Source organism: Salminus brasiliensis, chromosome 19 (assembly GCF_030463535.1).
Source record: "Salminus brasiliensis chromosome 19, fSalBra1.hap2, whole genome shotgun sequence".
NCBI classification, from domain to species: Eukaryota; Metazoa; Chordata; class Actinopteri; order Characiformes; family Bryconidae; genus Salminus; species Salminus brasiliensis.
Window position 1 is genome coordinate 25,044,791 of NC_132896.1, and position 14,012 is coordinate 25,058,802.

General features: G+C 41.8%; 1 protein-coding gene across 6 annotated transcripts in view; it reads right to left on the bottom strand.

The window, feature by feature from the left end:
* Nucleotides 1–1,644: 1,644 nt before the first annotated feature.
* The window catches only part of frmpd3 (FERM and PDZ domain containing 3), a 155,234-nt gene continuing 142,866 nt past the window's right edge, over nt 1,645–14,012 (bottom strand). For 3 of the 6 annotated variants that reach the window (XM_072663365.1, XM_072663364.1, XM_072663366.1), the window contains 5 exons: nt 10,947–11,036; nt 10,659–10,838; nt 10,126–10,261; nt 8,561–9,484; nt 1,645–6,455 (listed from right to left, as the gene is read on the bottom strand). In XM_072663365.1, coding sequence (XP_072519466.1) covers nt 3,676–6,455; nt 8,561–9,484; nt 10,126–10,261; nt 10,659–10,838; nt 10,947–11,036 — 4,110 coding nt within the window. In that variant the 3' untranslated portion in view covers nt 1,645–3,675. The remainder of the gene's footprint in view (nt 6,456–8,560; nt 9,485–10,125; nt 10,262–10,658; nt 10,839–10,946; nt 11,037–14,012) is intronic. The other 3 variants (XM_072663367.1, XM_072663368.1, XM_072663369.1) reach the window with 3 other exon arrangements.

Here is a 14,012-nt window from a genome sequence, read left to right on the forward strand (position 1 = left end):
GGTATTAACTGAAACACTTCAGTAGCATTGCTTTAGTGGACCTACATACCATCACTGTCGCACAGAAACCTCCAGTTTTTACTTTTTGACATCATTTGAAGTTGCAGCTGATCTTTTACGCTTGATCAGAATCTAATGCTGAATTGACCAATACAAATGGTCTGTGAATTAATTGGATTCAAATCTTTTTGCATTGACTTCCATGGAAAGTTAAGGATTTTTTTTTCCTCTTCATTAATGTCATTTTGGAGAGTGAAGGATTTTTTTGTGCGACAGTGACTATTAAGTTTGTGTTGGTGCAATTATTAGGAGTGTAACGATACATTACATTACAAACATGTTCAGACTGGTTTGATTTTAAGTGTGTTTCCTATAAAACTTGCAGACTCAAATTTTGTAACGATGCTGTTGACGGGGACATGTCAGTGCCACTGCACTCACCCTGCTTGTGTCTCTTGGTACCACGGATGGGTGTAAACAATATGAAACAATGTTGGTGCTTTTAGAGGTTCTAATTTCTTCAGAACATTTCACATTGAACCACTGAATGAACTCTAACTTAGTCTTCATATTTCTGCAATTATATATTGAATTATGCAACCTGTTTAAGAACTTCATTGCCCTTTTATTTATTGATTTAATTATGCCATCTAATGCAAATGCTTTATTGACTGCCACCAGCCTGTTCAGTGTTCTGTTGCACTCCCAGGTAACTGCCTCCCCATCTCTACAAACCCAGTAATGCCAGTGAGTTTAGAAAGGGCATGTATTGTGACACCACTAATATTTAGGATTGTTTAAACTAAGGTTTCTTAATCTCTGTTCTTCCTGCAGTAGGACACAATTGATTGCTTCAGGACTGGGATTAACAACCACTGTCTTGGATAAAACATCCATTCTCTTTGCGACTGAAGTGAATTAACTGATGTAGAATTTATTTTCATTTCATTATGCGTGATAAATGGTCTTTCCATATGTTTGTTTTCCCCCTGTCAGATATTTTTTTGTTGTTGTTATACCAATGCACATTTGGCTGCTTAGAAATGTCTAGCATAAGGCAAATTTCACTTTTTTTATTTTTGGTATTCTGGATTTTTTTTTCTCATTTTTATAGTGAGGTTTTTAATGTGTATTCCCATCATTGTGGAAACGGGGGCCTCATTTGTCAGCAGTATATTACTGAAATACATTTTGCTATTAGCATACAATGCAACCATATAGAATTGACTCGGGAGCATTTCTACAACTTGCTGAGTTGATGTTTAAATGCATCTGCTGGCTGGAGACAGTTGTTACACAGTATTTTTACAAGAGATTCAGTGGCCACATTAACATGGGCTTGTGTTGCATTATCATTCTTCCTCACCACACAAAGAATACTGTTATGCAGACTTACCTCAACAGTCCAGGGTCCTTATTTTGATAGACAACAGCATTCTGCCGGTGAATTTTGACTGTTCTTACCTGTTTCATCTTCATCACTTTGAAACACCCTCTCCCCCCACCTGTTTTTTAGGTAACCTCTAATGAATTCTTGCCATATCAAATGGAACAATGTATGCTGTGACCAATTTCTTGACTGATAGTTAACATACTGCGGGCAAAACTTGGCTGAAAAAGTTGAACTTTAGTATTCTTTATTGCTTTTAAACATGACGTTGCACACAGACAGAAGACCACAGTGAGGGCAAACATATTGACAGAAACTCAAAACGACTTGGGATGACCACATATACATAAAAGGAAATGAATGAAAAACAGGGACAAACCACACTTTGCGATGCTACCAAAACCATAACATAAAATGTCCAAACTACTTTCTGACCCATGAGGAACTGTAGCATTATAATGTATTTTATAAAAATAAACATGTCCCATGCTGTATATTTATAATATACTCTTTAAAATATAGATACTATTTGTCTCTATGATACATTACTACTATAAATTATAGGATACAGTTGTGATATTTTCCTTTACAAAACAGTGAAGGATTTGGGTAAATCCTCACAATGCTAGTATTGAATATATTCTCAAAATGGTTTTAAGCTTCACAAATATCTCATATATCCTTTACAATGTTTGTACAAGTTAAATAGAGAAGAGTACATATTGGTGAGAAAATCCCACCTCGCAAACATTGGTTTTGTGATTCACTTCGACTTAAACAAGATCGTACGCCCATCCGTATCCATTAACAGTCATCCAGCAACATGTTGACTTGACAGTGTCCGCTTCTTATAAATCCAGAACAAAGGATTGGGGGGTTTACATGCAAAAACACCAGAACAATAGAGGGGTTATTACGATGATTGGTACTTGGGTTATTTCAGTCATGAATTGCAAGAGGAGGAGGAGACAGACGTTTTCAGACAGAAAACAGCCGTTGATTTTATTAAAATACATATAAAACTACTCTGTGGGTTTCTTTAATATTCTCTGGAGTGCACAATGGATGACAACACAAGAAAATTCAAGAAGAATGGGTTCAAATAAGATATAGAGGAGAAGCTTAGATACAGGGAAAGCTGAAACGTTGTTCGACATTAACGGTCTTTAGAAAAGCAAAACCTTTTGGCCATCGTTACATCTATACAAGTATACAAACAAGTTTAATTGTACCATAAAGCTCAGTGTGAAATGCAGTGTATGTGGATCTCATGGATTTCATTGTCACACTGTTCCCTGCTGAAACTTGCAGCTACCCAAGCTGTGGTCCTAAAATCATCTTGTGTATTTGTTTGTGAAAGTACACGGTTTTGTGCATTCCCAAGTTTCCTTTCCATCTTTTGTTTTGGTGTGAGGTCAAGCACATGTGATGTATTTCATGTTTGGGGGGGCAGGGTGAGTGCCTGAATGTATTTTGAATGAATTTACAGTAGTGACTATAGTGGATATCTGGATATCTGCTACATTGTCTGCCCTGAGCAGGTGTTCCATTCCACCACCCTAGTGAGTGGGCCCCAGTGTGTTCATAGGCGTCCTTTTCCAACGTGGCAATTTAGACTCTGGTGGGGATATATATATATATATATATATGTAAATATGTATATATGTCCAAACACTGACCGTAATATTGCAACAAGGGAGTACTCAATTTCATGTCACAAGAATCAAAACTGTACAAACAAGCACATCACCAAATAACCATCGCTTTCACTACCTACTTCACAGAATCTGCTACTTAACATTTTCTCTGCAGTAGTTTGCCCCAGGGCATGTATTTGAGATAATGTGTGACTCCTTTGTAATATTTGTTACAGTTTTTACATAATGTATGCTTACCCCAGATTTTTTTTTTTTTTTTTTTTTTTTTTTTTTTTGTAACATTCAATCATTTGAGTCTTTTGACAACGACAGTGAACCACATGTTACAGAGCTTTAGGTGTGCAGCTCTGTTGATCATCCATACTGCAGTGAGGTGAAGAATGGTTCTACTGGTCTCCCCGCTTGGCACAAACAAGTGCAAGGTAGTCAGAGGTCCTCTGCTAGGACAATAGAGCAACTTGGTGCTGGCACAACTTTGTAAACATGTAATGGACGTGTGTGTCGTTTTGGCTGACCGTGAACTATGGAAAGATCTGTTAAAATGTAAACAAAATGTTTAAGAAATGACTAAGAGTGTCATACAACATGACTCATGCTCTCAAATCCTCTTGTGCAAAAAAGAACGTTTTACTTGCTGGGCAAAGTCTTGATGGAGCGAGTAAGAGAGCCCATGTTGGTTGAGGTGGGGAGTTGTGGGCTTGCACTCTTTGTGGGCAAGCTGCTAGAGTGTCCCATTGCCTCCTCAGCAGCCCGGAGTAGCAGAGTGTAGTTCACTGCAACCTCTTCTACCTTCCGTAAGAGCTGTAGCCTTTGGGTTTCCGACCGTACACCCCGCACTAACCGAATGAACGTCTGAGTTAGGCTGCACAACACCTGGAAGCTGGCTGTGACAGCACTTAACATTCGCGAGGGGCTTTTCTCGACGCTTGCCACTCGTCTACACGATGCCCTGAACTCTTTAAAGCGGACCGCGAGTTCTTGCTTGTATTCGGCCAACCTCGCAGGAGGCATGCGAGGCTCACCTTCAATCTGGGGACTGTTGGCACACTGACGTAAAATAGTAAGCAGCTCATTGGCATCAAGTTGTGCGTTTAGAAAGCCATCAGGCAGGCAGAAAGTCTTTCCCTGCAGGGACTGCACTCGCGCCAAGCTCATCTCCAAGTTGCCACAGGCCCGCAGGTCAATCTCCTGAGTTTGTGGTTCCTCCTCCTCTTCCTCTTCCTCTCCACTGCAATCTTCAGCATCGAGGACCTGCAAAGTCTTGCTGACTACAGGCATAGCTCTTGAATCCAGTTGCATTCCAGGCAAGACCTGGAGAGGAATCGAATACGACAGCTCATCTTTCTCACTGCTCTCGTCCGCTGCCTCACACTTGCGATAACAGAAACAAAAGGAGCAACATTTTTCCCTATCCTCATTGTCTTCACTCGGTAAGCCAAGCAGAACTTCAGTGGCTCCCTCTCGACACTCGCGAAGAAGGTCTTCACCTTGGATGAAGAACACGCCCTTCTTCTTCGCGTCTTGAGTGTGAATGGGTTCCACTGGAGTTGGGAGTCTTAGTCCAGTAGCTCTGACTCTTTCCATCTCCTTTTCTAAGCTCTTTGTTTTGGTAGATTTGACCTCAGCATACAGGGGTGTGCTGTCATTGTTGTCAATCTCCCCTATACTATATCTCCGCTGTAGCTTTTTGTACTGTGGTGCACCAATGCATTCTGAGCGGGAGGTGCATGTAGGCAAACATGATGTAGGTGTATCTCTGGGTTCCCTCGACTCCAGACTTGTGGAGCGGATTCGTGTGGTTTTGATCTCCAAAGTCTGAGGTCGCTTAGCCGCCCCCTGAACGTGTGGGGATTTGAGTTTTGCGCTGGGACTTTGGGAGACGGTCCTTTCTCTTCCTCTCTGCTCCATTACAGAACCTACTGGAGTATCGGGGAGACGCATTCCTCTGCACATCCTCTTGCAGTCGCAACTGCGTCGCTGCTCTCGTGAGATGCCAGGGACTTTTTGTACTGGGCTTGTGCGCAGCTGGCAGGCACATGGAGTACCTGAGGGGATAGGAGAGGACCCCTGGGGCATGAACTCCCCCTGTGATGTTTTAGGCTTCAGCAGCTCCTCCAGGAATTCAAGTTCGTACTGCCTCACCTTCTGAAGTTGTGCACGCCGTTCATCTGTCTCCCGCCTCAGACGGGCAGGGAACGTGGCTGAAATCAGATTCCGAATGCTTAAAAATGGAGCGTTCCGCTGTGACTTGGCTTTGTTGTTTGCCTGCTTCTTATACTCGGCTCCAGGAATAGTCGCACCCTTTTCTCCACTGCTTAAAACATGTGTTGTATCCACTAGGACAGGCATGCTTTTAGAGCTTTTCTGTGGTTCGGTGGAGACTTTACTTTTGGAGCTCTCTGTCTTGGCCTCAGGTATGTCTTTCCGCTCTGTTTTCACAGGCATGACTGGGGAATACTTCGCTGGAGGAAGGACTTTAGGTTTAGGTAAATTTAGATCTGGGGTTCTAACTGCGCTGTCTTTGCTGCTGGCTAACTGCAGTCCTTTGGCACGGAGACGCTCATCATCAGTTGGAGATGATGAATGGAACACAACCACCTTTTGGGCCTGTGGGTCTTTTAGTCGCAGTTGTGGCCCGGGCTCTGGCCGAACTGGACAGGTGCAGAACAAGTCATCAGCTGGCAGTAGGGCCTTTAAACTAGAAGGCTTATTGGTCTCACTTGAGGCAGTCTCGGCATCTTGGCACATGTTTGTTGGCAAAATCTTGGCAGAAGCAGTTCTGTCCACAGGCAAGAGAATAGGTAAGGCTTTGTTGGTAATTTCTGGGGTTGAGGGTCCAGAAGTTTTCTCCTTATCTTTTTCAGAGGTATTAGGGCTCAGTTTACCCTCCTTAGAACATAGTGATCTCTCCTCGTTGCTGACCTCAGATGTTCCCTCTTGATCAGGAACTTTCAGCTCCTCAGTGGCTTGAAGGTCAAGCTCTGCAGAGCACTCTTTGGTGGGTTCTAATGCCGCTTTCTCTGCATCCTGGTCATTCTTTACTACATCCAGGGTCTTGCTTTGCTCCACGGGAGTTCCAGAGGGAGTGGCACCTTGACTGGAACTGACTTTCAAGGGCATAGTTTTAGTAAGAATCACAGGCTTTGGTGGGCAACCACCACGGATCTGACCCATGGAAAAAGCCCCTCCTCCGATTGCCTGTGTTGTGCAGCCAGGGATTGTCAAGGGAAAGTCGCGTCGGCTAAATATTCGCTCCTTGTTGATGTGGTGGGCCAAAAGGTAGGCCTGATTCTGATGCTGTTTCATGGCAGACACCATCTCTGACACATCTGTTAGCTCTGATGAGTTAGTCTCATGCCCAGAGTCGAGAGAAGACTCTGGAGTAATGGCTGCCAGAACAATCAACCCTGCGAGAGATGAGAAACACAATTAGAGTCCGTAAGTGTATTAGCAAATCTTAACACGAATATATGTCACCTTGCGTGTTTAGTGGTAGTGGTAAGGTGGTAGTAACTTCAGGTATAAATTCCTGCAGGTGATAGACGGGATTGGGAAGAGGTGGTACAGTGCAGTGAATGTTGTGTTGGATGTGTGGAAAAAGGAGGTGTGAAGGAAATAGCTGAATTTGCAGGTTTTTTGAAGCGTACGGTCATATGGGTCTACCAGCAGTGGCAAAAATACCAGTTGAATGAGACATTTACTGCACTGTACAACCTCTGGATATGAATCCCATTACACAACAAGCAGGATTTTATAGCCCAATCATCCCTGTGAAACACCATCTGAGCCTGAAGTTATTAACACCTTGAATATGTAAGGTTACCTCTTTTTATATACATACACACCAAACACAAAGAAAAGTAGCATGCATATTTATGCTGAAGTGATAAGAAGTAAACAATTTTTTGTATTAAAAAAAATAATGGTAATGGTAAAAGCAGATATGCTTTTTATTTGGTTATTTTAAAAAATGAACTCTAGTTGACTCCTTATATCTCTTTAGACAATAACTGTTCTTAGAAATTGTCAGCAGATGAACATTCCCTCTCTTCAAACCTTGTGTAACTCTCTAAATAGCTAGCTACAGATCTAAAGCTGAGGCCAAAGCAATGCCTCCGTATTAGAAGTACAAATGAGGGCGTGGATCTGTTTTCTACTGTAGTACAAATGTGGCATACAGTTGCACAAATGTCGTTGTATGGGTACATAGTATTATGGATTTTACTAATTATCAGCGAATTCTGGAAGCAAATGTAACGCAAGGAAATTGTAAATTATGCTACTAATTATGCTTTAGAGTGTACAGAAGTGTCTCTGGAGAACCCATGTAATTTAACTGGGGGGTGAGGGGGGCAAACGTTTCCATGAGCATACTCACAGAAACTGAAGCTAATTCTGGAATTGGCCTCAGAGTCCTCTAACCTAAACATTCTTGAAAATCTAAGGTTAGTAAAACTAAATTTTAAAAGGTACAGCTACAATAAAAGAGGGTGCTAAAGAGGCTGTCATTATGTACTAACTTTAAAAGTGTCCAAAATATAAATATCTGTACAGTCTACATTCCAGGGGCATTCCTGGACAACTTGTTGGAGTTTAGAAGGGCACAGCTATACCCTCTGCCTGCCTAATAATATTGCTAATAATAACAAGTTAATATGAATAATATTATATAATATTGTTAGTAATAAGTATCACTAGACATTATTTATTATATTACTTTAGTAATATTCCTGTTACACAAGCATGAAATAGTTGCTTTGCAGCATAAAACTACAGATGGAATTGGGATTATCTTTGCATTATGAGTTCATGTTAGCTAGATAACACAGGCTTGGAGCAGTTTACTGTTATATCGGCTATAATCACAATGCTCATTTTGCAAGCTTGTGTCATCAATGCCCCTTTTACTAGCTAGCTTAAATAAAACCTATGCTTACGTAAATTATGCCAATACTGGTTTAATTAATGCCTTTGCCTTACTGGTCTAATGTGTATTTTCGGTAGGTTATACAGTTATAAGAGGCTAAATACAAATAAAAAAAAAAACTAAATAAACTGTCTGTGACTGAAAGCATTAGCAGAGGCATAATGAGAGATGTTTACCTCTGTGATTTAAAAAAGGGATTATGTCTCCTTCTTTTCACTTCAAAAATCAACAAATTATTCAGTTTGGTTAGGGGCGTTTGGCAAGATGCATGGTGTAAATTAAAAAAAGTGTACAACAGGTGACGTCGAACTCATGCAAAAACATTGTCCCTGAATATGCAGATGCTGACTTTGTCATTATATTGAGCTGGAACTACATGATGTGTTGATAGCCACACCTCTGTAACAACCTGCTGTATTTAAAGCCCAGGACAGCTAATTGTAGTTTATTATTTAATCACATGTAAAACATTACTGTGTATTTTACACTATGTACTTAATGTACCAATTTAGCCTTTATTCGTCCTGTCTTTGCTTAACTTTCGCATGACCTTTAAACTATAAATACAATGAGAAGTTAGTGGACCTCTAGCACTTGTTAGGAAGTACTTGTTATGTCCACCTGCTGTCTGTGGAGTCTGCTGATGATGATGAGGATAATCTTCTGATGCAGCTAGTGCCTCTAGGGCCTGGAGAGTGGACACTAATGCATCATCTAGCTCCTGGGCATGGTCTCGCACTGTCCTGGTTGCCACATTATCAATCAGTGTCACTGGTACTTCCTCATGACTGTCAGCTGTAGATGCTGCAGCTGTGCTGGCAGCGGCTGCAGCAGCAGCAGCGGTGGCCGCAGCAGCTTTTCGGTTCTTTTTAGAGTCATCCTCATCAGAGCTGTTATCTCGAAACCCTGGGGGTGGTGCTGCTATAGCAGGAGGGGGAGGTTGCAGCTTCCCACCTCCCTCATCCGTCTCCTCATCCTCTTCGCTCCCAGGAGGGGGAAGGGCAATGAGATCAACAGCTCCTCCGTTGCGGGAGGAGCATGCATTTGTGCACTGTAGAACAAGCTTGCCAGACATTCCCTTCTCTGACGTCACTCCCACAGCCTTAAGTCTTGCTTTGCAAGAGTCACAGAAGAATCTCCCTGTACGCTGTGAGTTCTCCATGGTCTTGGCCCTGCCCCTGAAGCCTGAGCTCTCCTGATTGGCGCTTTCAGGTTCAGCCACTGACTCGGTGCTCTTAAGGGTGGGATCAGACTTGGTACGTGAGCGGTTCTGTCCCTGGGAGATCAGGTTCTCGTTAATATCCAGCTGCTCATCTGCCTGCATTTGGAGCTCTTGAAGCTGCTGCTGCTCTTTCAAATGGATATGACAGAGGCCAAGGTGTTGCGACGGTGGCGGTGCCGCCGGTGTCTTCGGTTGCACCTCTCTTGACGACCCCTCTCTCTCTTCTCGCCGACTGTTACTTGCCGCAGAGGCTCCAGAGCGGGAATGAGGGTGGGAGCTTCTGAAATCTGAAGGACAGAATCGTCAGAAGAGTTGAATAGACAGGAGGAGTCACATGGCAGATGGGTGTGAGTCCAGATGGCAAAAGCAGAGGCTGAGGGAGATCTCAGAGATGGAGGCTGAATAAAAGTCTTTTGCAATGTCATGAGATGTTGTGGCCATCCTCGTCGGTAGACCACAGTAGATGGTGACAGCATCCAATGTATGGTTGAATTGTATGGATTTAATGTTCGCAGGTCACAGAGAAATGAACAAATCCAAGAATGTCATTTCAGTTGGGAACAGAAAATGACTCAAACGTCCATGAGTTAACTCGATAATGAGGATGGAAGAATTAAGAACAGCAGGAAGAAATGAATGAGTCCCAGAGACCATGAAAAGCCTGATGCCTTTTGATGACTTGCTGATCATGAATGCAATTAACTTTCCTCATCATTAACACGGTCATCATGCACAAAAAATGGGAAACATCAGGCTGTTTCTCAATTGCCAGCATTGAATCTTCAACTCTGACATTCAGGGATGTTTTCAAACAGCACAATTAAATTGCAATGGAATAAGAAGGGTATGTGGGTGGGAACAAGTAATCTCAACTCAATGCGTTGCCCTTATTTTTCTTTAAAAACCAAGGAGGTGACTACTAACATACCTGCCTTGATCATATGAGACTGACCAGGTGTCCTGTAGTAGATAGTCCTTTTGGGATCCACAAAGAGCTTGTAATAGCCAGAAATCAAGCAGGCAAAGTTTGAGGCGTCTGGCCACTCCATCAACAAGACCAGGGGCTAAACAATTAAGCAACAAAGAAAGTCAATATACAGCATTTTCCATGACATTCTATGAAAACAACTACAATCACATTTGGTCAAATTTTTTCTACCTAATTCAAAAGGGCAATTACATACTCCCCCTGTCGCTAGCCCACAAACACTAGAAGAGAAGGAAGACTTCTCCGATACACGTGACCAACATCATACTGGGAGAGATGTGGGGAGGAAGTGCCCTCAATGCACCCCTGAGAGAGCAAGGCCAAGTGTACACTCTCTGACTCCTGCTGTTGATGGCAAGCAGCATGACCTGGGATTCAAACCAGCGATCCTCGGATTATAGTGGCAGCGCCCTGGTCTGCTGGGCCACTCAGAGAGATATTTGAGATTATTGATTAGTTGCTGTGTATCGTACCTTAGCTTCAAGGATAGCCACCTCGACACGGGCCACTCCCTGATGTTCCCGGAAAAGTTGGACCTTTGCTACGCGGCTGAACTCAGCCAAGACAGTTGTGAGGTTATTTTTAAGGTCGATCACATGACTGATTCCATGCCTGGGGCCCACCAGCAATGTAGTGGCTGTATGTTTCTCATCCTGTGGAAATAAGAGAGAGACATAGAGGGACACTTGATCTTGAGGCGGATTGAACTTACTGCAACTGTACCTGAAGCAATTCTTATTTCTTATATAAGTCAACATTACCAGTCCAACTGTGTGAAACAGCAATCCTCCAAATGGTGGAAGGTCATTTAGCACACGCATGTACTGTAACTTTCCTTGAAGAGGTGGCACCTGAAAAAGAAAAAAAGGGAAAAAAGTCTATCCAGTTTATCCAGCAGGGGGCAATGTGTTTCTACAGTGAGATCTACTCCTCTTCTCCTGGTTCTGTGCTCATGCATGGCTCTGCTTGACAATTAGATGTACCACATGTGCTTTTAGGATATCTGAAAAGATCTTGCAGTATCAAATAAATGCAAATATAGCTTTTGTCACATTCATAAGCATATTGTCTGGTCAGCCTAATTTTAACAGGCAGTATAAGTAGCTACATAGACAAAACCTTTCAAGATAATCACTGAAGAAGGTCATTTCAAGACTGAAAAAATGACTTTCGAACAGAATGCCTTTGAATTACATGTGCAGGCCTTGTTACATGTGATCAAACCAGTATGCAGCTGGGGGCCGAAGGTGAGTAATGCAGGTTTTTACAGATGTCTCCAGATTTGCTTGCTGCATGTATTATCAAAATCTGCTTTAATGGACACATCTGTGTGTAAAGTTACTGAATTTCAATGTTAACCATTTAACCAAACCTATTATACTGTTTATACTGCGTGTTTGAAGTAAAGCTTAACTACATATTCAGATTCCTGAAATCTGTCTGAGTAGCTTCGGGTGGATTGACTGAGGGCTTCACATCCACTGCTATAAATCCTGGGCTTTATCTGTACTTTATCAGGGTTGGGCAGGTGCAACCTAACATGGGGTAAAAAAGCCCAAAAGTAGCCTGAGCTTTTTATGTAGTCAAGAGATTCCAGTGGAACATATTTTTGGTCACCTTCTTATGTTTCCATAGTAACATTATATGCAAATTCTGACAGCAATCAGGCACATATTTCTTCAGATTCACCCTGAAGACTGTTTTTTGTACCAAAAGTAATTTTTTTTTCAGATATCATGTTATTTAGTTACTGTGTAACATGTTATTTAGTTACTCAGCTGTGTGTAGTTGGTTATTTCATCTCCCTCTTGGTGGCTGTGATACTGCAACTCACAGCCAGGCTAAAGTGAGGCCTCCATGCAGCAGGGTTAGTTACAGCTAAGCTTACCAAGGTAAAGAATGAGAGAAGTTTATATAAATTCAGGGGAACTTTTTGGTAATATATGTGTAATATATGTAATATATGTTTATTGTATGTAGATGAAAAGCTTGTGTCATTAAAATAACATTGAATTATATTAAATCAGGGGTTCTATTCACTGACTGGGCAAGAACACCATGCTACACCAATAAGAGTCCTCGAGAAAAACTCCTAACACTGCATTTACCTACAGTGGCTTGCAAAAGTATTGAACGTTTTCATATTTTGCCACCTTACAACCACAAACTTAAATGTACTTAATTCAAGTAGCACATAATTGTGAAGTGGAATGGAAATAATTCATAGTTGTCAAAATGTTAATCAAATAAAAAATCTGAAAAGTGTGACGTGTAAAGTATTCAGCCCCCTTTACTCTGATACCTCTAAATAAAATCCAGTGCAATCAAATGCCTTCAGAAGGCACTGTTCTGTGAAGGCCTCAGTGGTTTGTTTGAGAACACTAATGAACAAACAGCATCATGAAGACCAAGGAACTCACCAGACAAGGTCAGAGATAAAGTTGTGGAGAAGTTTAAAGCAGGGTTAGGTTACAAAACGTATACCAAGCTTTGAACATCCTAAAGAGCATTGTTCAATCCATCATCCAAAAATGGAAAAAGTATTTCACAACTGCAAACCTGCCAAGACATGGCTATCCACCCAAACTGACAGACAGCAAGGAGAGCATTGGTCAGAGAAGCAGCCAAGAGGCTAATGGTCACTCTGGAGAAGCTGCAGAAATCCACAGCTCAGGTGGAAGAATCTGTCCACAGGACAACGATAAGTTGTGCACTCCACAACCATGGCCTTTATGGAAGAGTGGCATGTTATTTAGTTACTCAGCTGTGTGTCGTTGGTTATTTAATTTCCCTCCTGGTGACTGTGATACAGCACTGTTTTGAAGCATGTAACCAAGTTACAGCCAGGCTAAAGTGAGGCCTCCATGCAGCAGGGTTAGTTACAGCTAAGCTTACCAAAGTACAGAATGAGAGAAGTTTATACAAATTCAGGGGACCTTTTTGGTAATCTATGTAATATATATATATATATATATATATATATATATATATATATATATATATATACCCTGAACACCATCCCCACTGTGAAACATGGTGGTGGCAGCATCATGCTGTGGGGATGCTTTTCTTCAGCAGGGACAGGGAAGCTGAGTTAGAGAGCAGAGTTGATGGGAAGATGGATAGAGCTAAATACAGTGCAATCCTGGAAGAAAACCTTTTGGAGGCTGCAAAAGACTTGAGACTGGGAAGGCGATTTACCTTCCAACAAGACAATGACCCTAAACATACAGCCAGAGCTACAGTGGAATGGTTTAGATCGAAGAATATTCATGTGTCATAATGGCCCAGTCAAATGGCACAGGCCTAAATCCCATTGAGCCTCTGTGGCAAGACATGCAAATTGCTGTTCACAGACACCTGGCTGAGCTTGAGCTATTTTGCAAAGAAGAATGGGCAAAAAATCTCAGTCTCTGATGTGCAAAGCTGGTAGAGTCATACCCTAAAAAAACTTGCAGCTGTTATAGCAGCCAAAGGTGGCTCTACAAAGTTTAGATGTAGGCTGAATACTTTTGCATGTCACACTTTTTAGTTTTTTATTTAATTCAAATTTTGAAAACCATGTATCAATTTTATTCCTCTTCACAATTATGTGTATTTGTGTTGGTCTATCACTTAAAATCTCAATAAAATACATTAAGGTTGTGGTTGTAAGGTGACAAAATGTGAAAGGTTCAAAGGGAATGAATTCAAGCCACAGGACCTATGTAACAAGTCGCTCTGAATAGACTGTGAAGTGATTAGTGTTTCAACTACATCCTCAATTTGTTGCAATGAACTACACCTACTAGTTTGCACTTACTCTGCTATTAGCCAAACGGTTCACA